Raw genomic sequence first — 23,691 nt, 5'->3', positions numbered from 1 at the left:
GGCTGATGGAGGGAGTGTAGGCAATCACATGGATCATATCCCGTGCTGGTATGTGGGTCGCTGGCAGGTGGCTCAGCAGTGGGAATCAAAACCCTCATACACTTGGACAAGTGTCCGTTTCTGCAGCTGTGTTCAGTGAAGCATTAAAGTTCAGAGTCTTGATCAACTGGACTTCCAAAATTCTGGCTATTTCTGTTCCTGCTTCCCACTTGTTTAGTCTCTGAAATGCAGGTGATGAGGGAATTCCTTTGATATAAAATATCTCTACTATGTCTTCTGCAAAATTGCTGCTATAAAACATCTGCTCTGCCTACTGCATTTGAAATGGGGTGGGGGGTGGGGGGTGGAAGCATAAACTTTGGATTTAGGAGGAGAGATAATTCTGGTATCTGGAAAGTCTCCAGTGGCAGAAATTTGGGCTTGCAGTCAGGAGAATCTTGGCTTTAACTTTGCACAATTTACCTACAGTGTGGCCTTGGGCTACTTAGCTGCTATAAAGCTCAGATCCAACCTGTAACATGGAGATAATAATGCCTACCAGCTGCTAGAATTGTTTTGAGATATACTCAGATAATGAATGAGATGTGCTTAGCACAGTGTCTGTCACATGGTAAATGTCCCACAAATGAAGACTGTTCTTATTCTTGCTCAGTTTGTTTATGGTGTTCTATCTCCACAATCAGGCATTTTCTTTGTCTTAGACTAAATCTCTCTTTTCACTGTGTCCTAGGTTTTTGCTGCCTTTTTTGCCCTCAATCCAGGTCAAAGCACTTTCTCATTTCCATTGCAGGCTGGGTAACTGAACCAACCCACCACTGTGACCCCTGGCTTGAGGTCTCATAGCCAGTTGATTCCCTAAAACTCCTTGTCTGCTCACTACTTGAATGATCTTGGGTTTGTTCCTGGTGACAGTAGAGTAAGCATGGAGGCTACTCCTGGAACTCACTTCACCTTCCTTTCCCAAACTTTAACCCTTCTTGTCCTATCATTATTTCTCCTTCTTAATCTTGTCCCTCCTCCAAGTTCATGAAGGTGATGACAGTGGGACATTTTAAAACCCTAAAAGCAAATGTCCATCTATGTTTAACTTAGAAATGGTAACTGGTACCTTCATTGGGAGAGATCTTTTGGGACAGAAAAGTTGCCCCTCTGTTTCACTTCCTCCTAAATTTCCTGGGACCACCTTGATCTATACCAAGGTCTGATGCCGTAGAAATGAGGACAGGCATTTACAGAGATTGTGTTGCTTCTCCATGGTCACTAGGCCATAGTTGGTGGAACCAAACTCTGGTGTATTTGACTGCAGATGTCTGCTTTTTCCGCTGGGTTCAAATCTCCATGGTGTGGCTCTCTTTCAAATCTCCATGGTGTGGTTCAAGGCTCTGAAGGGTCATATGCTTGAGGTTGAGACCCAGTCCCCCAATCTGCCTGTCCATACCCTGCTCCCACTGACAGGACCTCTCTTTCAGAAGAAGTGTGGTAGTGAACAAAAGTCTGGGATGTCATCAAGATATTGGAACAAGGCAGGAGTGGAAGGTGGCCAGAAATGGAATTCTAGGATTCAAGGCTTCATATCAGGCAGGAAGGGAGAAGCAAGAAGTACATTTGATGGTAAACAGACCTGGAGTTCTTAAAATGGCAGCAAAATCAATAACAGATAACCTTTACTGAGTACCTATTATATACCAGGCCCTGGGCCAAACAGAGCCTGGTATATAATATGTATATGATCTCAATGAATCCTCACAGCAAACCTCTATAATCTCTATTATACAGATGATGAAACTGAGGCTCAGGGAGGTGATGTCACCTGGTCACACAATGGTGGAGTTGGGAACTGGGCCCTGCTCTGCTGGCTCCATAACCTGAGCTCTGTAACCCTGTGTCACCCTGTACTCTCATTGGTTTTCCAGATAATATCAGAGCGCACCAAGCCCAGGATGCATGAGTTCCAGTCTGAGGTGTTTATGATCATTGGTGGCTGCACGAAGGATGAACGATTTGTGGCGGAGGTAACCTGCCTGGACCCCCTGAGGCGCAGCCGCCTGGAGGTGGCCAAGCTCCCGATGACGGAGCATGAGCTGGAGAGTGAGAATAAGAAGTGGGTGGAGTTTGCATGCGTGACATTAAAAAATGAGGTCTACATCTCAGGTAAGCAGGAGCCACGTGATGCCAAAGCAAGTCCGCATCGGCACTACATGTTTTCCTGAGTGAGGGCAAGCAGCCATCTTAGAAGAATTATTGTAAATGGCAAGGATCTAGCTCTGACCGGGTCAGGATATGGAAACCAGAAGCTCAGGTGGTCTTACCTTGGAAAGCACATTTTTACTTGATGAATACTAACCTGGGAGCAATATTGTGCTGTGATCTGGGGAGCAAGAAGAGAAACAGGAAAGTGATACTAGAATTTATTCGATATCTGCTATAGGCTTGGCACTGGGAATACAGTAATGAATAAAAATGTCTGCTCTTCTCCAAGACCTGATCCCTCAAGTTTATTAGGTCCTACTTTTAGACACTCCCAAAGCATCCAGTATTTTTTTTTCATTTCTTTTTTTTTTTTTTTCATTTCTTACTTCTAAGTAGTTTGATCAATTATTTACAATGATTTATGCCTATCAACCATTAGACCTTAAATTATCTGACAGCCAGCACTATTCCCAACACCTAGCACTGTGCCTGGCCGCCATAGTAAATGCGCAATGAATATTTATTGAAAGACATGTTTCCTACCATCTTTGCAGCACAGTAGATGAATTTATAATTTGGTGGCATTTAATCATATGCCTCTCACCTCAACTCTGTAAGATAGGTGACTTAAATCTCCAGGTTACAGATGGAGAAAACTGAAGCTCAGAAAGGTTATGGAATGCACCGAAGGCCACACACTGGTAGATGTCAGGCAGGATTCCAGCCCAGGTTCTCTGAGTCCCATGCTTTTCCCATGACATCAGAAGCGACCCAGCAATTCTTGGGGCCCCAAGGGAGGAGACAAGTATCCCTTCTCTTCTCTAGAAGGTGTTCTCTAATCTGTACTTACTTGGGGAAAGGCTGCTTCCCAGAGCTGGCTTCCTCCAAAGTCAAGGTCAGGTCAGTTCTTCTTTGGATATATTAATATCATAGATGAGGTTATAGCTTTCTTTTGTCTTGTAGAAATATGTTTTAATTGTTGTAGAAGATTCAAATAATATAGAGTATGAAGTAAAATATGTCAGTTTCTCTGTGTCATGACAATCCTATATTTTAAATTAAAAATAGTTTTATATTGCTTTAGAGTAAATAATGCCAGCTTCAGTAACTCATTCTAAATCTCAGAGAATTACCATAACAGTATATGAGGTTGCTCTGCTCAGTCACTCGGGGACCGAGGCTCCTTCCATCTTGTGGTGCTGCTGTTTTCTATATGTGGTCTTCATTTCGAGAGGAGAGAGAAAATGAATGAGTTGAGTGTGAACGAGTTGAGAACAGCCTTAGTCTGGATTCACAATTCTACTCACAGGCTATTGGCAGGAATGAGCCACATGCCCTCCCCCCCCCCCCCCGCAGGTGGGCTGGGAAATGCAGTTTAACGGTGTGTCCAGGAGGAAAAGACGGGGTTTGTAATTATAGTCGGTCTTTGCCACATCCACTACATGTTATTCTACAACTTGTCCTTCTCTTCTCTTAAATGAGTCGTCGTCTTTTTAAAAAAACGATCCAAGCAATACATGAAAGCATGCTTGTTAAACACAATAAAATCAACAGAAATTTGCACTTCAATTCACACTACATTTTCCACCTCATTGCAGTTGGTGTAATGGGTCTATCATATGTTTTAAGTGATATAATACATGTAAAGCACAGCACAATCCCAAGCACACGGTGAGAGCTCAACAGTGTTAGCCATCATTAGCGTCATTTCATTATCATTATGCCTTTTACCAGCTGCAGGACAGTTTATTGAATAAATGAACCATGATTGTTTTTCAGCTTTTATTTTTCTACTAAAAAAATACTGCACATATGTTTATGAACTTGTGCTGCTATTTGGAGAGTTTCCTAGAAGTGGTCATAAGATGTGAGAAGTTAGAATTCTTGTAGATATTGCTAAATTGTCCTCCAGAAAGTTTGTACTAGTTTATAGTTCAACCAATGATGAATAACAGTGCCATTTTCAACATCCATTTTATGTTATTTTTTATTATCAGTCAATTACACTTTTAATAGTCTAGAATGCTTAAATTTACACACTAGGGTCATTAATGAGGTCTAGTATATTTCCATATATTTAATAGCTAACTGTATTTATTTTACAAATTATCTGATCACACTCTTTGTTTTTCTATTGGTGGTTTGTCTTTTTTTTAAATTAAGTTTTTGGAGTTCTTATCATATACCTTTTGCTATTTGTATTGCAAGTACTTTCTCCCAGGCTGTGTTGTCTTCTAACATTGATTTAGATTTTATATAGTAACTTTCTTACATGATTCTGGGTTTCAAATCTTGCTTAGAAAGTTCCTCCCACCTGAAGATCCTTAATATCTCCTATATTTTCTTCAGTTACTTTTAAAGCATTTACATTTGAGGTTTATTTTAAGGGTAATGTGGAATAGGGATCTAGCTTAATTTTTCTCTAAGTAAATGGCCAAGTGTTCTAAGACCATTTATTGAGTGATCTCTACATCTTTTAGTCCAGTGGTTCTCAACCTTCTGGCCCTTTAAATACAGTTCCTCATGTTGTGACCCAACCATAAAATTATGTTCGTTGCTACTTCATAACTTTAATGTCGCTACTGTTATGAATTGTAATGTAAATATCTGATATGCAGGATGGTCTTAGGCGGCCCCTGTGAAAGGGTCGTTCGACCGCCAAAGGGGTCGCGACCCACAGGTTGAGAACTGCTGCTTTAGCCTGTTCTGTACTCTGGCTGTTATTCATCAGTGTGTGTGGTCTGATGCAGCACCACGTTGTTTGTATAACAGCTGTGTAGTATAGTTTGATATTTGCTGCAGAAAGCCCCCTCTTCATTTTTCTTTTTCACAAGTTCCTTAGAAATCTTTCCAAATTTACTCTTCCAGGTGAAATTTAGAATGATCTTTTCAAGTTCCCTGAAAATTCCTGAAGGCGCTGGATAAGTGGGTTTATCTGGAGAAGGTTGATGTCTTCTTATCTATGCACACGATATGCCTGCCCAGTTAATCAGGTCTTCTTTTATGAAGTAAAATCCATAGAGTTCTTTTTCTTTTTAAATAAAATTTGCATGCATTTCTTTGAAAGTTTATAGTTATTTAATAAGTTTTGACACTACTGACATGGGACCAATATCACAGAGTTTTAAGTAAATAGAGATCTCTAAAAGGCACACAACCAAAAGAAAAACGATTAAACTAAATGAACTAAAAATTCACGGAAGAGGAAAAAGCTCAGTCTCCCTAATAGCCAGGGAAAACCAAACTGGCATTATTTTTCTCCATTAGGCTATAAAACAACAACAAAGAAAACACCCCAAAACAACCCCAAAACCCCCTCCTTACACCCACTGTGGGTGGAGCCCTTTAGAGGGCTCTTTTTTTTTGGCAGCACCTATAAAAATTCAAGGTATGTACACCCTTGACCTAGGAAACCCACTTTTGGGCTCAATCCTAGAGAAACGCTTACCCAGGACACGGTGCATCATCAGTGACAGTCATTGCCGCACTAGGGCAGTTGGGCAGGTTAATAAGTCTGAAAACTACGTATTTTTCATCAAGTAGTTGAGTTGGCACTCTGTGCTGAGGGGGAATTGGAAATACAAATTTGTTAAAATATTTGACTTAAGTCACCAAAAAAGACAGTTCTTCTCTGTTTTGTCCTCTCTTCCTAATGAAATTATGTATTTTCTGTTTAATAAGAGGGTTGTTTTGAAAAAACTATTTACCAGCTCACTCTCACATTTTCTATTGGGAGCATCTCATTCTTTTATAGTAAAAATTGTTTAAAAACACGACAACCCAACTTATATTTTTTTGTACCCAGATAAACCCAGATAATTTTTATAAATATGTTTTTATTGATTTGTTTAGAGAGAGAGGGAGGGAGAGGGATAGAGAGATAGAAACAGCAATGGATGAGAGAGAAACATTGCAGGTGGGCTGGGAAATGCAGTTTAACTGTGTGTCCAGGAGGCTGCCTCCTGCATGCACCTTGCTAGGGATCGAGACTGCAACGCAGGCGTGTGCCCTGACCAGGAATCGAACCAGTGACTTCTTGGTAGATCAGTTGATGGTCAACCACTGAGCCAACCAGCTAGGCAACCCTGGGGATTTAAAAATACTTATTGAAAAAAAATAAAATAAATAAAAAAATAAAAATATTTATTGGTTTGCATTTTAAAAAACAAATAAGCAAACAGAACGTAAGCTGCTTTTCAATTAGCCTGCTGGTCAAGGAAGGCCCTGCAACAGTCCAACCTCACCTGTCCTGCCTTACAGCTTGTTTCTTAGCTTCACAAACACGGAGTCCAGGCTCCTGCTGTGGGTGGAGGAGGACGTGGTCCTGCCTCCCGGACGCCCACCTCTTCCCTGAGCTCTCACGGCACAGAGGTGCCACATGACATGTCTGGAGAATTATTCACCCCAGCCTCACACTGTCTCTTTTTGCTCCTCTGTGTTGGTTCTATCTCCCCAGATAGGTCATACACACCTTCAGGGTTTCTTTTCTCTTTCTTAGGAGGGCTGGCCTGGGGATTCAGCACTTCTGGATCTGTAGGAAATTATGGGAGAAGCTGTATTTCTGATACATCTGGTGGTTTCTGAAATGCTCTGCATCTCTTCTAGGTGGCAAAGAAACACAGCACGATGTTTGGAAATATAATTCTTCGATCAACAAATGGATCCAAATAGAGTATTTGAACATAGGCCGCTGGAGGCATAAGATGGTGGTGTTGGGTGGCAAGGTCTATGTGATCGGAGGTTTTGATGGCTTGCAGAGGATCAACAATGTGGAGACCTACGACCCCTTCCACAACTGCTGGTCAGAGGTATTGGAGATTATTTCTATGGGTAACTCTGTTTGTATTATTACTTCAAAGCTTAAAGAAGGGTTTCTGTCAATGTTGGTATATGGCTTTCTGATCACTCGGCTCCCACTGAGAACATTTTTGGTGGCTGTGAGCTTCCCTCCTCATAGGAATCATTGCTTTAGCATTGCTGATCAGGTCACAGCTCTGTGTACACCTGCCCTATCCTGGCCAGAACCCCAGATGTGTGGGGGAGGCTGGATCCTACTCTGGGTGCATATGTTGGCCCACAGTCTCCGTGTCCTCAGATGCCATCTGCCCTTGTCTTCTCCGCACGGGACACCCACGGATCCCTTTAACACACTGTTTGTTGAATGCAGAGTCATTTGGTAGTGCTTAGAAATCAGCCCTTGTTTATTTGCTTATTAGTGAGTCATCTTTTATATACTTGCATGCAAGAGTTTAACAAGTTTCACAGTGCAAACTCAGGTATATATCACACTCAGGCAAAGGTAAGGCATTGCTAATCAATGGGCGCAAAGATGGATACGTTCTGGAGATCTGCTGTACAACACTGTGCTATAGATAACAATAATTATTGTACACTCAAAAATGTGTTAAGAGGGTAGGCCTCGTGTTAAGCGTTCTTACCACAATAATTTTTTAAAAAAAGTCAAGTGATCTCACTTCCTGGTATTTCCAGGTTATTGCCACTTTCGTATTTTCTTTCTCCTTGTCATATCATATGCCAGAGCATGTTTCAGTTGTGGAGAGTGTAAAGCATGGTCATTGTAGGCACAGCACAGGTAGCCAGGTCCTCCTGGCATCCAGACCTGTCAACCTGAAGAGTGCCAAATAGGGAGTCCTTAATGTTTAATGGGGGAGGGGGGTACTAAGATCTTCTCAGTTGGGTAAGCCCCATTACTTGGCACTTGTGGGTTGCTCCCTGGCCCAAGAGGATCATGTCAATGGGCAAGAAGCTCCTTGGAGGACCCCTTTAGTGCCCTGGGGTTCACAGGGTAGAAGCACCAGTCTGGCTTACTCCCCAAATCTGCATGTTGCCCCAGAGTGGGAGAGTCTGCTTACCTGTGGCCACCTGGAACCCTTTTACCATTTTTTCTTCCTGGATATTATAAACACCAAGGACAATGCCTGGCACATAGTGAATAATTTTAAGTGAATAAACACATGAGTGAATATGAATATGCACATTTGAAAAAGCATTTCTCTCCAATACTGGCTGGTTTCATCTGTGGAAACACTTATTCCTGTCACTATCCCCCCTCACCCGAGACACAAACTCTGGGAGAAACAGGCTGGAAACACCCAACACTTGCTACTGTCTGGAGGGAGGGTAGGATATATGTGCTTTGATCCTCTCTGTGTTTCAAGGGGGAGTCAAGGCTACAGGCCTTGTGACTTCAGGCAAAGGATGCCCAGGCTCGTGTGCCCTGGCTCCTGGCCTGTGTCCTGTGAGCCACTGCAGCAAGCTGGCAATGTGACTGACAGCTTCTCCTGGGCCCTGCGTCTCTACAGGCGGCGCCCCTCCTCGTCCATGTCAGTTCCTTCGCAGCCACCAGCCATAAGAAGAAGCTCTATGTGATTGGGGGAGGGCCCAATGGAAAACTGGCCACGGACAAGACTCAGTGTTACGACCCTTCAACCAACAAGTGGAGTTTAAAGTCGCCCATGCCAGTGGAGGCTAAATGCATCAATGCAGTGAGTTTCCGGGACCGCATCTATGTTGTTGGTAAGTGAGCAAATGGCTTCTTATGTACCCAAGGTTCCCCACCCAGGATGCCATGCAGGTAGATCAGACGAAGCCCTCCTGGGAACTCACAAAGTCCTGGTTGAAAAGGAGGAGAAGATGGGATTGGACCAGGCTTTGGTGGGATTTCCCTTGCAGTCCTCGAGGCAGAAAACAGCCCACATTTAGGAGACATACAAAGCATCCCTGGGACTCAGGGAGGAGTTGGAAGTTGCTGCAGGAACATGTGCAGATACTGAAACGTGCACAGCATGATAAGTGCCCAATAAACAGTAGCTCTCCTTATTTCTTCTTTCGCATTCATGGGAATTTTACTCTCCCTACTTGCTTTGGGGGCTCTGAAACGTTGCAGTTTGCCCGAGGGAAAGCCTGGCCAGCCAGACCACAGTTGGCATGTAATGTTAAGGATGATGGATCTCAATCTTGACTACTCATTAGAATCACCTTGGAGCTTATTACAAAAGTATGGGCAGCTGGGTCTCACTTTGGACCAATGAAATCAGAATGGGAAAGAGGATGTTGGCCAACAGTAGCAAGTGTTTTTAATGTACAGGTGACTGTAATGTGCAGCAAGGATTGAGAACTACCGATAAAGGAGACGCCAAAAATAAATAACGTAAGCAAATAAGAGACAATCAGACAAGTAAAATATGGCAAGAGGTGAAGGAAAAACCCCTCTCTTCCTTGGTTGAGGTTTCATGTGTGTTTATGGTCAGGCTCATGACTCTGCTTAAAGGTCTAATCTGGAGACAAGGACCTTGAATGGTGTCCCGGGCCATGCTCGGTTTAAAGAGGGGCTACCGCCATGGTTACGGTCACGGATTGACGGCTTCTGCCGGTTACTTCGTGCTCCTGGTCCTTCTGACGTCTTATTATCACGTGCTTGTGGTTACAGATCAAACAGGGCAGAGCTAGAATTATGAGCCGAGTCTGCCTGATGCACCCCGTGGTATTTCTTCCAGGGAGCAGTCTTGGGGTGCATTTTGGCCGCTAGGTGAAGCCAGGTGCCCCTGGGAACCTGATTAGCCTGGCTGCAGAATTTAAAGGACGATGGGAAGTGTCTGTCTCCAGCACTTAGGAAGTCTTTAGGAAGCCATAAATCTACTTTCTCTAGGCGAGATGGTAGACTTACCGAATCAGAAGGATGTTTTGTGGTGAAAGGAGAAGAGAACCAGAACAGAGGGTGCGAGGCCCACCGTGTTTCCCTTGGTCTGCAGGTGGGGCCATGAGAGCGCTGTACGCCTACAGCCCCCTGGAGGACACCTGGAGCCTGGTCACCCAGCTCAGCCACGAGAGGGCCAGCTGCGGCATCGCGCCCTGCAACAACCGGCTCTACATCACGGGCGGGCGCGACGAGAAGAACGAGGTCATCGCCACGGTGCTGTGCTGGGACCCGGAGGCCCAGAAACTGACGGAGGAGTGCGTGCTGCCCCGGGGGGTGTCGCACCACGGCAGCGTGACCATCAGGAAGTCCTACACCCACATACGGAGGATCGTGCCCGGCGCCGTGTCGGTCTGACTGCGGGAGGCGGAGTCACCGCAGGGGCTGGGCGGCGCCTCCCGGGGACCCTCCGCACCCCGCACCCAGGCCCGCCCACTTCAGACAGGAGGCGGGGCGTGCGTTTTAGGTCGGACCTCAGGGAATCCCCACGACCTCCCCCCTGGGGGCTCCTTGGAAGTCACAGCTTTGGGACACTTGAGAGCAACCAGCAATGTTTGCGTGACCTACCTCAGGAGAGAAGAGCCATAGGTGACATTCAGGACACACCTGCCGTGCCAGGCTCTGTGCCGGCGCTTTGGTATACAAGTCACTGACCCATCATAAAGACCTGGTGGCTGTTTTTTGTTTGTTTGTTTTAATCACTGTTTTACAAGCGAGGAAACCGAGTTTCAGGGAGGCGAAGTGACTTGCCCCAGGTCACTCAAATTGCAAGTAGCAAAACCAGGAGTCTAAACCCAGGTCTTTCAATGTCAAAGTCAGTGCCCTTTCTGCCATACTAGCTCTCTCAGAGCAGGAAACCAGAACAAAAACAAGGTGCCCAAAACTGGCTAAAGGATTCACTAATCAAGGCAGGGAAATAAGGGTATTTATCTTTTCTTTTCCTTTCTTTTTCCTTTCCTTTCCTTTTCTCCCGTTCCCCCCCCCCACCCCCCCCCCCCCCACCCCACAATACTGAAACCAGCTGGAATCCCTGGTGTTGGAGCCTTGGGATTTCAACAGAGGTTGTTTGATCTGACAGGTCTGGGTAGGTGGGTCTGGGAAGGCCTGTTTGCTTTGAAAGATATATAAAAAAAATTGTGTTCTGTTCTCCCATCAAAAGCCTCTATTTTTTTTTATGATCACAGGAGGCCCATTTGGGACTAGAACTGTCATCACCAGATAGAATTGTACCTTCAGCACAGTCCAGTGCCCTGGCCCCTTAATGTCTAACCGTTGTATTGCCATGGAGAAAAGAGGTTCCCAGAGACTCAGAGCTCTGTTTTTTTTTTGTTTTTGTTTTTTTTTAATTGCTTAAAGTATTACAAAGGGTATTTATTACATATGTATCCATTTTATCCCCCCGCCCTAGACAGTCCCCTAACCTCCCCTATCCCCCAGTGTCTTATGTCCATTGGTTATGCTTATATGCATGCATACAAGTCCTTTAGTTGATCTCAGAGCTCTGTTTTAAAAAGACATGAATATCCTAATAGACTCCTGGCCACTGCAGGAATCACCAACTTGTTCTTCTCCTCCTCCTCCCCCCCCCCCTCCTCCTCCTCCCCCCCCCCCTCCTCCTCCTCTTTCTTCTTCTTCCTCACCTGAGGGTATGCTTTGACTGATCTTAGAGAGGAAGGGAGAGAGAAACATCAATCAGTTGCTTCCCATATGTACCCCGTTCCGGGATCGAACCTGAAACCTCAGTATGTGCCCTATACCTTTTGTATATGAATCAACAACCTTTTTGATGTATTGAATGACACTCCAACCAACTGAGCAACTCTGCCAGGACTGACCAACTTTTCTTGATGATATACACTCCATTTTTTAGATAGTGATTTGGGTCCATGTCCCTGAGACCCCACCCTCCAGGAACCTTAGTTTTCAGGGTCCTTTTAAGCCCTTCTTTTTGCTTTTTGGATCAGCTTGGCACAATTTTGATTCAAAGAACAGAGTTAATCCTTCACTCTAAGCACTAGAACTTGCAAATGAGCTCACTGGAAATTCATTCTAATCCCCAAGTTGGGGGAACAGATTAAGAGATCCTGTTTCAGATGCTGTATTTAAGCAACAACAATGGTAACAACAGAGTAACTGCATTACGCAATGTGCTTTATTTTCATCATATGATTTCAAAACTCTTTATAGAGTTTTATTTCATGTCAGATGTGGCATACATATTGTGCTTGTACTTCTCAGCAGTTTGAAGTTGGATAGTGGATTTAATTTTCTTAGAAAAGTTATGGCTAGAAGAGCTAAAATTCAAAGCAGATAAAAAAGACTTGGAAAATTACAAGGTTTGTTTCTGCTTAGATTATTGAGGATAAATATAAGTGCATGTTGGTGTGTGCAAAGCTCTGTGCCTTAGGGTCACATGTGATAGTTCAGCTCCCTAGTATGAAAGGAAGATGGGAAAATACAAGCATATTTGTGGAAATTTAGAACACATGTGTATCACTTGCTCATGAGCACTAATAACCTTAGCAAAGCTCTCAATTTAATCTAGTTCAATTCAGCAAATACTCAAGGAGTTCTTTATGTTTGTCAAGCCTTGAGGACACCAATGAATAAGACAAATCCCCACTATGAAGACACTGAATAAACAGGTAAATAGGCCACTTGAAAATATTATAATTTTTCTTTTCATAAGTTGGCAAAAGAAAAAGGAGATGTATGTAAAGTTATGAGGCTGCATCCACATCTTTATTGTCTTTCCGAGTGGTCTCTCTGGAAAACTGTGCACTTAGGTCAACGATGAGGCCACTGCTTACATGTTTGTCTGTCTTTGACATTGCCTTCGGAAACTATTTCTGAGCTATAATCATATTCCAGAAATGGTTTCAGGGAAGAACTTCCAAAGAGGATATCCAATGGCAGCATCACAGCCATACATGAAGAGCCACCTCAGAAAGAGAACAGTCCTTGTCATGGCAGTCCTCTAAGAAGAGAAGCCAGCAAATTTTGAGCCTACCAGTGCTAGGAAAGTGAAGATTCAGGATCTCTGTGTTATAAACTTGGTTCTAAATGCAGGACCCAAGTTTCAGGATGAGTTCAGAACACATAAATGAAGGCAAGGGAAGAATTTTATATAATGTTTATATCATCGGGTATGCAGGTGACTTGGGGTAGAATTCTCAGGTGCCTGGCTCTCAAGAAATAGGGATTCTCGATAATGGCATAGGTTAGTGGGCAGATATATCCGTTAAGATGACCCAGAGTTCTGCACTTGAAGCTGCCAGTCTGTAGCTTTTAGGGAAAGGAAAAAGTCCAAGTTATTTTTTAGAAACTTGATAAGTATAAATGTCTAGGCTCTAGCCAGGGATAGAAGCTCTTAAGATCTAATTTCCATTCTCAAATAAACAAATATCTAGTGTGTTGCAAGTTAACTGTCATAATCCATACCACCAGCAGGGGAATAAAGCAGATTGGTGCCCTGTGAGCCACAGCAGACTGGATCTTGAGGCAGGTCCTGTGTGTGGACAGAGCACCTCTGGAGGGGAGGAAGATGATGAGGCAGGAAGGATCAGGTCTGAGGAAAATGCTATCAGTCTGTGAGCCTGACTCCATTCTCAAGAAGGGAAAGAGGTGAATAAGGGGAGGCGTTCTAGCCAAGGGGTTTCAGGAAGGAATCCACTTCTTAGAAATTAGTCACAAGTTAAAGCAGGACTAGCAATCAGACCCATGGGCTCTGGGGCCTCTGAGCTGCTTGGCTGGGGCCCCGACCTAACTGGACCTGGAGAGAAGGAGGCCCAGAGACTCAAGGGCAGGTTAATGGACCCCAGTTGACAAGGCTGGTCTAAAATGGGCATGGAGCTAAGCTCTCCCAATCATCAACAGGTAACTGTTCTCTTAGCTCTATCACATTCTGCTGTCAATGACTTCACCCCCACCCTCCCCCCACCCCCAACACACACCCCGAACCCAAAGCAAACTATGCTCTCAGGGAAATACAAATACCCTTTGCTTATAGCTGTGAAAAGTGTAGCTTTCCTATTTATAAAAGTCTTCGAGGTACTGTTGTTATTTACTTATCCTACTTGATTTTGAAAAAGAAAAATACTCAATAAAATTTTCAAAGTGGTTAAACACCACTGGGATTTCTTGTATAAAGTTCTAACTTGTGGTTGCAAAATAATTTTGTCCCATAATATCTGACCTAGATGTTGTAATAAATCTCATAACATGAAGAGTCAATCTTCATGGAAACCCATAGATATTTCAAACATGTCTCTGCAAAACCAGTTTTGAAAGGTGGGATTTTCATATTCATAGGTAAAAATAGTCCACACTTAGTTAATTCAATCCTTTAAGTATTTTGGTTACATAGATTTGTATTTTTTTTAATGATCAAATTAAGGATATTGTTTTTGGTAAGTACACAAATAAAGTTTTTATTTATTCAATGAAATGTGTGTGGATTGGATAAGAATATGTTGAACACAATTACTAGGTGATTTTTTGGGCATGTTTTGGTTGACATGAGTAAGTGGTATCTGAATAGAAATTAATTTAGGAGATGGAAATTTAAAAAATTTCAGTTGGTTCAAGAGGATTTAAATAAATTCATAGGATAAGCTCATAAGATTTGGTCTAACGAATGGCAAAAAGTAGACAGCGTTTCTCTCCTGAGCCTTTCATTGCCGCTCGGAGCAAGCTTTACCAACCCATGCAAACTGTGATTCTCACTCTGCCTGGTCTTAGCTCTTGTTACAGGAGGCTCCCCTCTGGATTTCTGACTTCTGGTCTGACCTCTCAGCCCTGTGTCAGCCAACCAGTGTCACCATGTTGTCTCTGCAGCCTTATCCGACCTGTGCTTCTCAGATCAGAGCCCTGAAACTTGGCATAGGACACAGAGCTGTGGTTCTCAACCACTGGAAACTTGTCATCAATTTACCTTGTTTTGGATTATGATGAAAAGGTCCTATGCAATTGAAAAAGAAAATTCGAGGCTTTAAGGAAATGTGGGGTCACATGAATAGCTTTAGACCATTCCACCTGGGCCTCCGTAGAAATAGAGGTTACTTGCTCCTTCTGGGTGGAAGCCCTTGGGAAGCAGTGCCCCATCTCACAGTGGGTGCATTCTGGAGTTCATCTTGGGCCATAGATCAGACAGCCAGTGTACCCGCTGTGGTGAGTCAAATGAGTTTTGACCTAGTTTCACTGCTGAGATCCTCCAATTTCCCTGCTGGATCTAAGTGGTAACCTGATGCCTGGTTAGCTGTGCTGGGGCCTGGCACCTGCCCAGTGTTTTTGGCTCCTTCCCTGTTCCTGGTGCTCTCTGCCGATGTGTGGTGTCCCAGACTAGCCTAGCCTCCCTTTCACTGGAGATTGGGCCTCCTGTAGGATCTCAGTCCTCTCCTACTTCCTGTGGGCCCATGCCTCCTTTTCTGTTCGCGTATGCCACCACAATTAAAGACGCTTGGTGCTGGAGACTAATTCAGGTCAGGTCCACCCACCCCCATGCTGCCCAGTATCAGCCTGCCTGCTTACCCACCACTCTGGTTTTACTTCCATGTTTGTTTCTAGCACCAGGATTTGTCTTTTCTTCTGTATGCTCAGATGTCGCCTATCTTATGTATTCCTCATGCCAGGCTACCTTGAGATCCATGCCTGCCCCATCTCTGGTCATCTGCCTGGTTTCCTTGCCTGCTGCCTCCCTTGGGGTCTCTGAACATAGAAACCTCATTGCCCTCTTTATTTTATTTTATTTTATTTTATTATTTTATTTTATTATTTATTTTATTTTTTTATTTTATTTTATTTTATTTTATTTTTATTTTATTTTATTTCGGCTGCTTTATTTAAGAACTGGTGACTAACAGTCCCCAACCCAGCCTCTCCCTCCTCTAGAAAAGCAACTACACACGAACCGGGGCCCCCCTGCCAGGGCCCAGCCAGGGGCCAGTGGTGCTGAACCGCCCAGGCCACAGTCCTTGGAAGGCAGAGGAGGCGTGCAGTCCAGTTCACACGGGCAAGGTGCTGGGGAGGTGGGTGAGGAGGCGGAGAGTCCTCAGGCTGTCTCTGCTGGGCTTGCTCTCACCCAGGATGTCAGGACATTGGCCCCCGGAGAAGCCAGGGCTCCAGAGCCAGGGGGTCAGGGGCCGAAAGAGGGAGCAAGTCAAAGGCTTTTGGAGCCAAGGGAGGCAGTTCAAACCCCCGGAGCCCCCTGCCCATGAGCACACCACCATGGCCACACTTGCAGTCACACATTTACATCCACATCCACTCCATACACAGGCAGGGGCTGCGAAGGCCCTGGACCCACACCCTGGACCTCAGGAATGTCTCTGGATTGGTACCCAGCGGGCTGGTCCTCGGCAGCGAGTCTGCAGAGGGGGTGGGTCCTCTGTTTTGCTACTGATTGGCGGCCTCACAGGCATCTATCCAATCACTATACACGTCCACCGGTTCTGATAGATATGTGATGGGTGTCTGGAATTCCTCTAGGCACACGGTACAAGAGATGACTCCGATGTTACGGGCACGGTCCATTTTCACGTCACAAGATTTCTCATGGTTGCAGAAGGGGCAGGTGAACTGGGTCTCTAGAGTGCCTGTCATCTTCTTCTTGGGGGGTGGCTTTCGTTTTGACTTTCTGCGCCCCATGTCTGCAGGAGGATGAACCTGCACGAGCCTTCCCTCCTTGCGACAGCCTCGTTCACCCGGGAGACAGTGACTCCTCCTTGTCTTGACCTCTAGCACCATAGTGTCTCTAGTGTCTCCTAATTTCTGAGGTTTAGAGAAAGAACAAAGAAAGATATAGGACTTCCTGGAGACACACACACACACACACACACACACACACACACAGTCATCTGTTCAACCAATCAAAGCCTAATATGCTAATGATATGCCAAGGCATGCTCAACCACTTGCTATGACATGCACTGACCATCAGGGGGCAGACAGTTGACCAGCTATGATGTGCACTGACCACCAGGGGGCAGACGCTCTGACAGGTAGGTTAGCTTGCTGCTGGGGTCCGGCTGATCAGGACTGAGTGAGATGGGCCAGCCATGCTTTGGAGTCCTCCTGCAGTTCCTCCCAGGCCCGATTGTGCACCCGTGGCGTCTCTTGGCCTGGCCTGCACCCTCTCGCAATCTGAGAGGGGGATGTCGGAGAGCTGGTTTTGGCCCAATCCCGCAGGCCAGGCCGAGGGACCCCACTGATGCACGAATTTGTGCACCAGGCCTCTAGTGTGTGTGTATGTATGTATATATATGTATGTATATATTGATTGATTGATTGATTGATTGATTGATTTCAGAGAGGAAGAGAGAGGAAGAGATAGATAGAAACATCAATGATGAGAGAGAATCATTCATTGGCTGCCTCCTACACACTCCACACTGGGGATCGAGCCCACAACCTGGGAATGTGTCCTGACCAGGAATCAAACAATGATCTCCTGGTTCATAGGTCGATGCTCAACCACTGAGCCATGCCATCTGGGCCTGGTTATGTATTCTTTAGGAAAGTTTGTGTGTAAGGAAATTGTCCTGCTCCTTTAGTCAAACTAGCCCAGTTCTTCCAAGCTTGGCAGAAGGAGAAGCTCCCAATGGGGACAGAGTTGGATCTCATAGTCCCAACTCTTGTTCCTGGAAGGAAGGAGTTCTGTACATGACTCTTCACTTAATTTCCCAACGGATGTCACAGAACAGGCTGGATCAGCCAAGTGAGACTTTATGGGGACTTGGAGATGATACAGGGAAATAGCCCAGGAAGGAACAAGGCTCTGGACAATGAGGATGACATGATTCCTCCATTCCTGAGAAGCAGTGTTTATCCTGAGGAGGGGTGAGCATGTGTGTGTGTGTGTGTGTGTGTGTGTGTGTGTGTGTGTGTACATGTTGTCACAGATAAGCAATACTGGACATTAAAGTGGTGAAAACAGATTCTATTCAGGAACTGCTGGCAGTAGGGGAAGCTGAGTCCCATTCTGATTTGTGCAGCACTGATAGGGTGCTTGGAAGGGAAAATGAAGGACAAGGGAAGGGAGTGAGCTGGGGCTCAAGAAGAGTCAGGGAAGTGACAAAATGACAAAGGGTTGCTCAGTAAATGGGATTAGGCCAGCTGTGTCTGCGAGCTGTCAATGATGAAGTTGGGATTCTGTCCTCCCACAGAGACTGGGCGGCAGAGGCCCTGTCCTTCTTGATGATGACACTGCAAAGGAATGGCTTTCAGGACCTTGAGAAAGACTCCTGGAGTGTAGGAGAGAAGTACATAGATAGCTCAGAGGCCAGAGATGGGTGTTACAATTCTCAGACCTTCTTAGCAAATGCTTGAAGGAAGGGAGTCAGGGGCCTATCATCAGGTCTTGCCCAGAACAAATGGTAAATTCTTTTGACAGCCTTGAACTTTTCCAGACAGGAACTCAAAGGGGGCCTGGGTCCCAGGGATGTGGCCTGGGGCTGCCAGCAGCCATGCTAGGCATGGCCAAATTTCTTAGTGCAGGGGCTTGGATGGAGTGTTTGTACAAAGAATTTTTGCAGCTCTCAGTGCCTCATGTGACAGATACTGTTAAAGAGACGGGTGTGCCCACTGCTGCTGGGGATATCTTAACAGAGAAACAACAATTTTCTACAACCCAACACAAGCTCACTGTGAGATCAAGAGTGCCAACACCCCACCTTCTAGAATATTCTAAAGACAGATAAAGAGAAAAATAATACTAAAAACTTCTTTCAACCTTTATAGACATTTTGGATTATGTCCCACTATTTCAAAATAAAATGATTTTCAATATTTTATATTCTACTTTTTCTTAAAATACTGTTCACGACCCATATATTAATTTCATCACCCACCAATGGGTCATAAGTCACAGTCCACATCCGAAAAACAGAAATTTGGGGCCACAGATCTGGGCAAAGGTAGAGCAGGGTGAAGGGGAGAGGAGTTTGTTTTCTAACATAGCAGAAAACCCAGGGTAAAAATCATAGACTGATTTTTTGTGTGCGTGGATGAAATTCTATTCTTTCATAATAAAGATATAGTAACAGGAGCAGATGGTCCTACTAGTATTGAGTAATTTCCCAGAAATGTGGGCCAGAGCAGGAAATAGTCAAAGAGCCTGGGACAGCGATGAAAACAGTCTAGGTACAAGTGCTTCCTGGTAGCTTGTTGCATTCCCAGAAACGGTCACTGGAGAAAAAGACCGTGCATTTGACTTTGTTCTGAGGAGTCATAGACATTAATGAAGAAAGTAATGGGGTGGGTATTTGTGAAACATAGATTTACTGAGCCCTCCTCCAGATGTGACTCGGGGGCACCTGCTGTGACCCCTAGAGATGCCTCCTTAGGGCAATCATTCAGCCCAGGACCCCTATGCCAGGAGCAGATGGTGAGGATGAGGAGTGGTTCTGCAGGAAGCCATAGGGGAGGGTGGGAGCAGCCATGCCCTTGACCACCCACCCCTCCCTGAGTGAACGCAAGGGTTGGGTCTCCAGGGTCTGAAGCCTCAGTGACCCAGACAATGCCAGGGCCAGGGGCCCCAGAGCCACTGCCAGGAGGGAATGACACGGCTCTGGCCTCAGTCATTCACAGAACACCCATGGCCTGGGGTAGACAGGACTGCAGGCAGCTCTAAAATGAAGGACCCACCCGACAAGTTCTAGCTACTCTGCAGGGTAAGTGGCACCTGGGGTAGAGTGATGACCTGGCGCTGTAGGCTGCTTCCTCCTCTGTCCTGTGGACCCTGCAGGAGGAGGAGGGGGCTGAAACCTACACAGGGGGCTGACTGCATTATTTCAGGGTCATCTGGGACGTTCCCTGCCTCCAGGTGAGGATTTCCTGAGCCTGGAAAGAGAAAGGATCCTCCCAGCACTGCCAGGACTCAGATGCCACCTCCCTGCTGGGGACTGTCAGCGCCCATGGCTTCCTAAGCTCATGGTGTCACAGGTGAGGGTGAGGGACACCTGGGGCCTCGTAGGGCACCCAGTGTGGTCTAGAGCAGAATTTTCCATACTCCTTAGAGTGCAACCAAAGAGAGATGCTAATTTTACATCTCAACACAGTATACCCACATAAATACATTCATAAAATTAAAACACAAGTTTAATAATTTCAACAATAAAGATATATTAAAACAAAACATGTTTATAGGCCAAATTACCCTCACTGTATGTGATGTCTTCATTCTATTCTATTTTATTCTGTTCTGTTGTATACTATTCTTCCCTACTCTGGGAGATAGAGGAGGAAAGGGGCTGTGTTAGGGGGTCGGTTACCCATAATCACCTTGAAAGACCTTTTGAAGGAGAGTTTAATTTTTTTATTTTTAAAAAAATGTTTTTATTGATTTCAGAGAGTGGAAGGAAGAGGGAGAGAGAGATGGAAACATCAATGATGAGAGAGATCGGCTGCCTCCTGCTCATCCCCTATTGGGGATGAACCCCGCAACCTGGACCTGTGCCCTGACCGGGAATCGAACTGTGACCTCCTGGTTCATAGGCTGACGCTCAACCACTGACCCACACCGGCCGGACAAGAGTTTCTTCTGAGACCAACTGCAGATGCTCTGCTTGTTCCCCCAGGTGTCTCCCCCAAGGGCCCTGGGCTCTGGGCAGCAGAGACAAAGCCCTATTCACCCAGTATCCTCCTGGGAGAAACCAGACCTGGTAGAACCTGGCAAACCTTGGAGAAAGTCCCTCCATCAAAGCCCCTGGTTTTACAGGGAGGAAAGTGCAACACAGGGCTGCCGTTGCTGTACCTCTGTCACGTCCACATTTAAACCCTTCCTCCTGGGCTCCCTGGCCATGGGCTCTGTGGCATGAAGAGTCTTCGGAACTAAGCCTTCGGTGCTGCGGAGGTGGCAGCACTGAGGGGACCCAGAGCCTCGGGCCCAGGGTCTCCGGGTCCCAGGCACGTGACTGAACGAACAGGTGAGATCCCCACTGCCCAGTGGGAGGAGCAGGGGTTTGGAGTCAGACCTGAGAGCAGTTCTGACTTTGCCAAGCGCTCGCGACTGTGTGCTCACGAGTAAGCCACTTCACTGAGCACCAGCTCCTTGCCTCTAAAATGGGGTGATGGTTTCTGTTCTGCAGGGCTGGTGTGAGAACTAGCAAAAATGTGTGTAATGTAGAGTGCCTGGAAACTCAAAGTGGGCACCTGCTGTGATTATAGTAGTAATTATGACATTCGCTAGACTAGAGGATCTAAGAGCAACTCTGGGTACTTCAGGTGTGCTGCTATTACGTAACTTGGGGGGAGATTGGGCTGCTGTTGTTTTCATTCTAGACAAAAAAGGGAAATTCTCAGAAACACCCAGAGGAAGAATGTTAATGTAGGAAACATTCAAACCTGTAAAGAATTTTTGTGAGTTTGTTTGAGCCAAACTGTCGACAATGGCCGGGAAGCAGAGTCTCAACTGACTGAGATAATGTTCCAGAGAGTGGCAGTTTTCCACCTTGTTTTATACATTACAAGCAAAAGAGGAGATGTGAGTGGGTTACATGGAATCCATTGGGGATAGGTTAGGGAGGCAGGAGAAAGCAAAGTGGGGAGGCGGGGGAACCTCTGGGATTGGATAAAAAGTAAAAGGCTTCTTTTACATAGGTGGGTACAGGATAATTTACAGTCAACAAATAACACGATAACAGTGAGGGAATTTGTGGTCTGGTGCATTGGTTGTGCCTCGAGAGGCCTGGAAAAAGGGAGGTTACCCTGACATTCCAAAGGTGTGTTATCATAGATGCAAAAAGACAGTAGGCTCAGTTAAGTCCAAAGTTGATCTTTGTCAGGGAAGGTACCAGTCTGGGACATGACTGCCCTCCATAACTGCTTTTAGTTAAAGTTTAATTTCAGACCATCCTTTGTGGTTACGTTAGGTCTCTGAGTTTGCAAGGCCACCATGCAGGCCTTCCCTGAGCTTGTCAGGTTAGCATGTGGCCCCTTTTCATCCACAGTCATTAGCAGCCTTAATAATAAAAGGAGAGGAAAAACACACCCTCACCCATCCTGACACCCCCCCCCCCCAACAAAACCAGGGACACAGGCCCTTGCCAAGTATCCAACCAGGCTACAAAGGAGAGTTGGATTCTTGGGAAATGAACGGAATGACTCTGGTCCCAGACAGTGTCCAACAAGGACTGTCGGGAGCGGTCCTTGTCCACGGCCAGAATAAACACAGAGTGTGTTGACAGAGAAGGACCATGTGACCGGGAATGTGGACCATGCAAATTCATGCTCCTATGACCTGGGGAGCATTCCCCCTCATCACTATGTGATTTAGGAAATTTAGTTTCGGGGCTTGATGTTTAAATACTAGTATTGTCTTTTCGCTTTACAAATATAATGAAATCTTTTAACTAGCGATTATAATGGGGAATTTGAAATTAATTTATGCTGACTAGAAAACATTTTCCACGAATTACTATGAAAACCAAATCCTGACCATCACTGCTGTTGCTCTAAATTTGGCTTTTTCCCTTGCTGTCCACTAGGCGGCGGGATGGGACCACTCTAGATCCCACTAGTTCAGTGGCAGCTCTTCCCACACAGATTTAAATTGAGGACACTATCTTTGTTTTGGTTCCATCTAATTTTTCGTTCAGAAAAGACAGGTAAACAATTTATGCACAACTTTTTAAGGACCCGCTCTTGCACATAAATGGAGCTCACCATTTCCCTGTCTGAAGGCATGAACCCAGATGTTTTCCTCTTACCGGAACAGTTGACGGTACCAATTAGTAATGAGTGGAAGCCGGCCGGAGCCAGGTGCTGTGCTAGGAACTTATTCATTCTGCACAGGGAGACTAGAGGTTGTTTTCCCAATTTTGTTAGAAAAAAAAGCTATCATTTTGTTGCATGGACAGTTTGTAGGTAAGAGCTCTGATATGTGAATTTCACACGTGATCACATGGGCCAAAGGAAGAATTTGGCTAAGAGAGAATCTAGGGAAGCTAGCCTCCAGAAAGAGACCTCTTTGGGGTGCCCAGGTGTTCATTCCTGGCTGTGATGGCTATTGTGACAGAGCTATATGCTTCTTGCACAAAGAAGCAGGAAACATCTGAATAAGTGAATCAGCACAAAGCCTGGTCCAGAAATGAAAAGCAGAAGCTGTGGGATAGAGAAGCTGAGATTACAATCACCAGAAGCAAAGGGGTTCCTTCCTTCCCAGTCTGATCAAGGACCCAAATAAGTCAGCCCTGGGCCCCTGAAGTCAGCACCTACCAGCTGTCTGGCCCTTTCCAGAAAAAGTTTGGCAACCCCTGAGTCAGACCAGTGTTATGTCACTGTTTTCCACATCTCTTGTATTCTAATCATGCTCCAGAGTTCAGTTCCAATCCCACCCTTCGGTAAACCTCTCATGAATTCAGCCAAAACCAGAACCACGGCTTTGGTCTTGTTTCCCTGTCAAAATAATTAATGCATTCACCAAATATTTATTGACTTCCAGGCATAATTATAGGTAGTTGGATAGAAAAATGAACCAGATACACTCCCAGGCTTTCGTGAATTCACAATAATAGACAAGATAACAACAATAAAAAAAATAGTACAATAGAGAGTGAGAAGGTATTAATGCTATTTACACACAAGACTTGACATAAACTGGAGGGACATCTAATTTAGCCCGGGGTGGGGAAAGACACCGGAAATATTTAGTGACTGAAGTTTGAACAGAGTTTTGGAAAAAGCAAGCGAGGGGAACAAGAGTGTATGTGTGTCCCTGGGGAGGGGAACGGTGTGGAGGAGGGATCAGAGATGTATGTTCTCCAGGTACTTGTAAGTTCGGTGGTGGT

At 45.3% G+C, this 23,691-nt stretch overlaps 2 protein-coding genes across 3 annotated transcripts in view; one reads left to right on the top strand and one right to left on the bottom strand.

Annotated features, from left to right (window-relative positions):
- KLHL6 (kelch like family member 6) overlaps positions 1-13,021 on the top strand; it is a 50,341-nt gene extending 37,320 nt beyond the window's left edge. The window contains exons 4-8 of one of the 2 annotated variants that reach the window (XM_059687158.1): positions 1,914-2,151; positions 6,796-6,998; positions 8,514-8,727; positions 9,963-11,235; positions 11,422-13,021. In XM_059687158.1, the coding sequence (XP_059543141.1) occupies positions 1,914-2,151; positions 6,796-6,998; positions 8,514-8,727; positions 9,963-10,264 (957 nt within the window). In that variant the 3' untranslated portion in view covers positions 10,265-11,235; positions 11,422-13,021. Of the gene's footprint in view, positions 1-1,913; positions 2,152-6,795; positions 6,999-8,513; positions 8,728-9,859; positions 11,236-11,421 lie in introns of those variants that run through there. The other variant, XM_059687159.1, reaches the window with a different exon arrangement.
- A 2,742-nt stretch (positions 13,022-15,763) lies between these two features.
- LOC132230155 (transcription elongation factor 1 homolog) lies at positions 15,764-16,623 on the bottom strand. Its single transcript, XM_059687157.1, has one exon. It carries the CDS (start codon positions 16,550-16,552, stop codon positions 16,301-16,303), a length of 252 nt encoding a protein of 83 aa, XP_059543140.1. The 5' UTR covers positions 16,553-16,623; the 3' UTR covers positions 15,764-16,300.
- Between the last annotated feature and the right edge of the window lie 7,068 nt (positions 16,624-23,691).

This window comes from Myotis daubentonii, chromosome 3 (genome assembly GCF_963259705.1).
Source record: "Myotis daubentonii chromosome 3, mMyoDau2.1, whole genome shotgun sequence".
Classification (NCBI taxonomy): Eukaryota; Metazoa; Chordata; class Mammalia; order Chiroptera; family Vespertilionidae; genus Myotis; species Myotis daubentonii.
The sequence above is the reverse complement of the archived record's forward strand: the minus strand, read 5'-3'. Positions and strand labels throughout refer to the sequence as shown.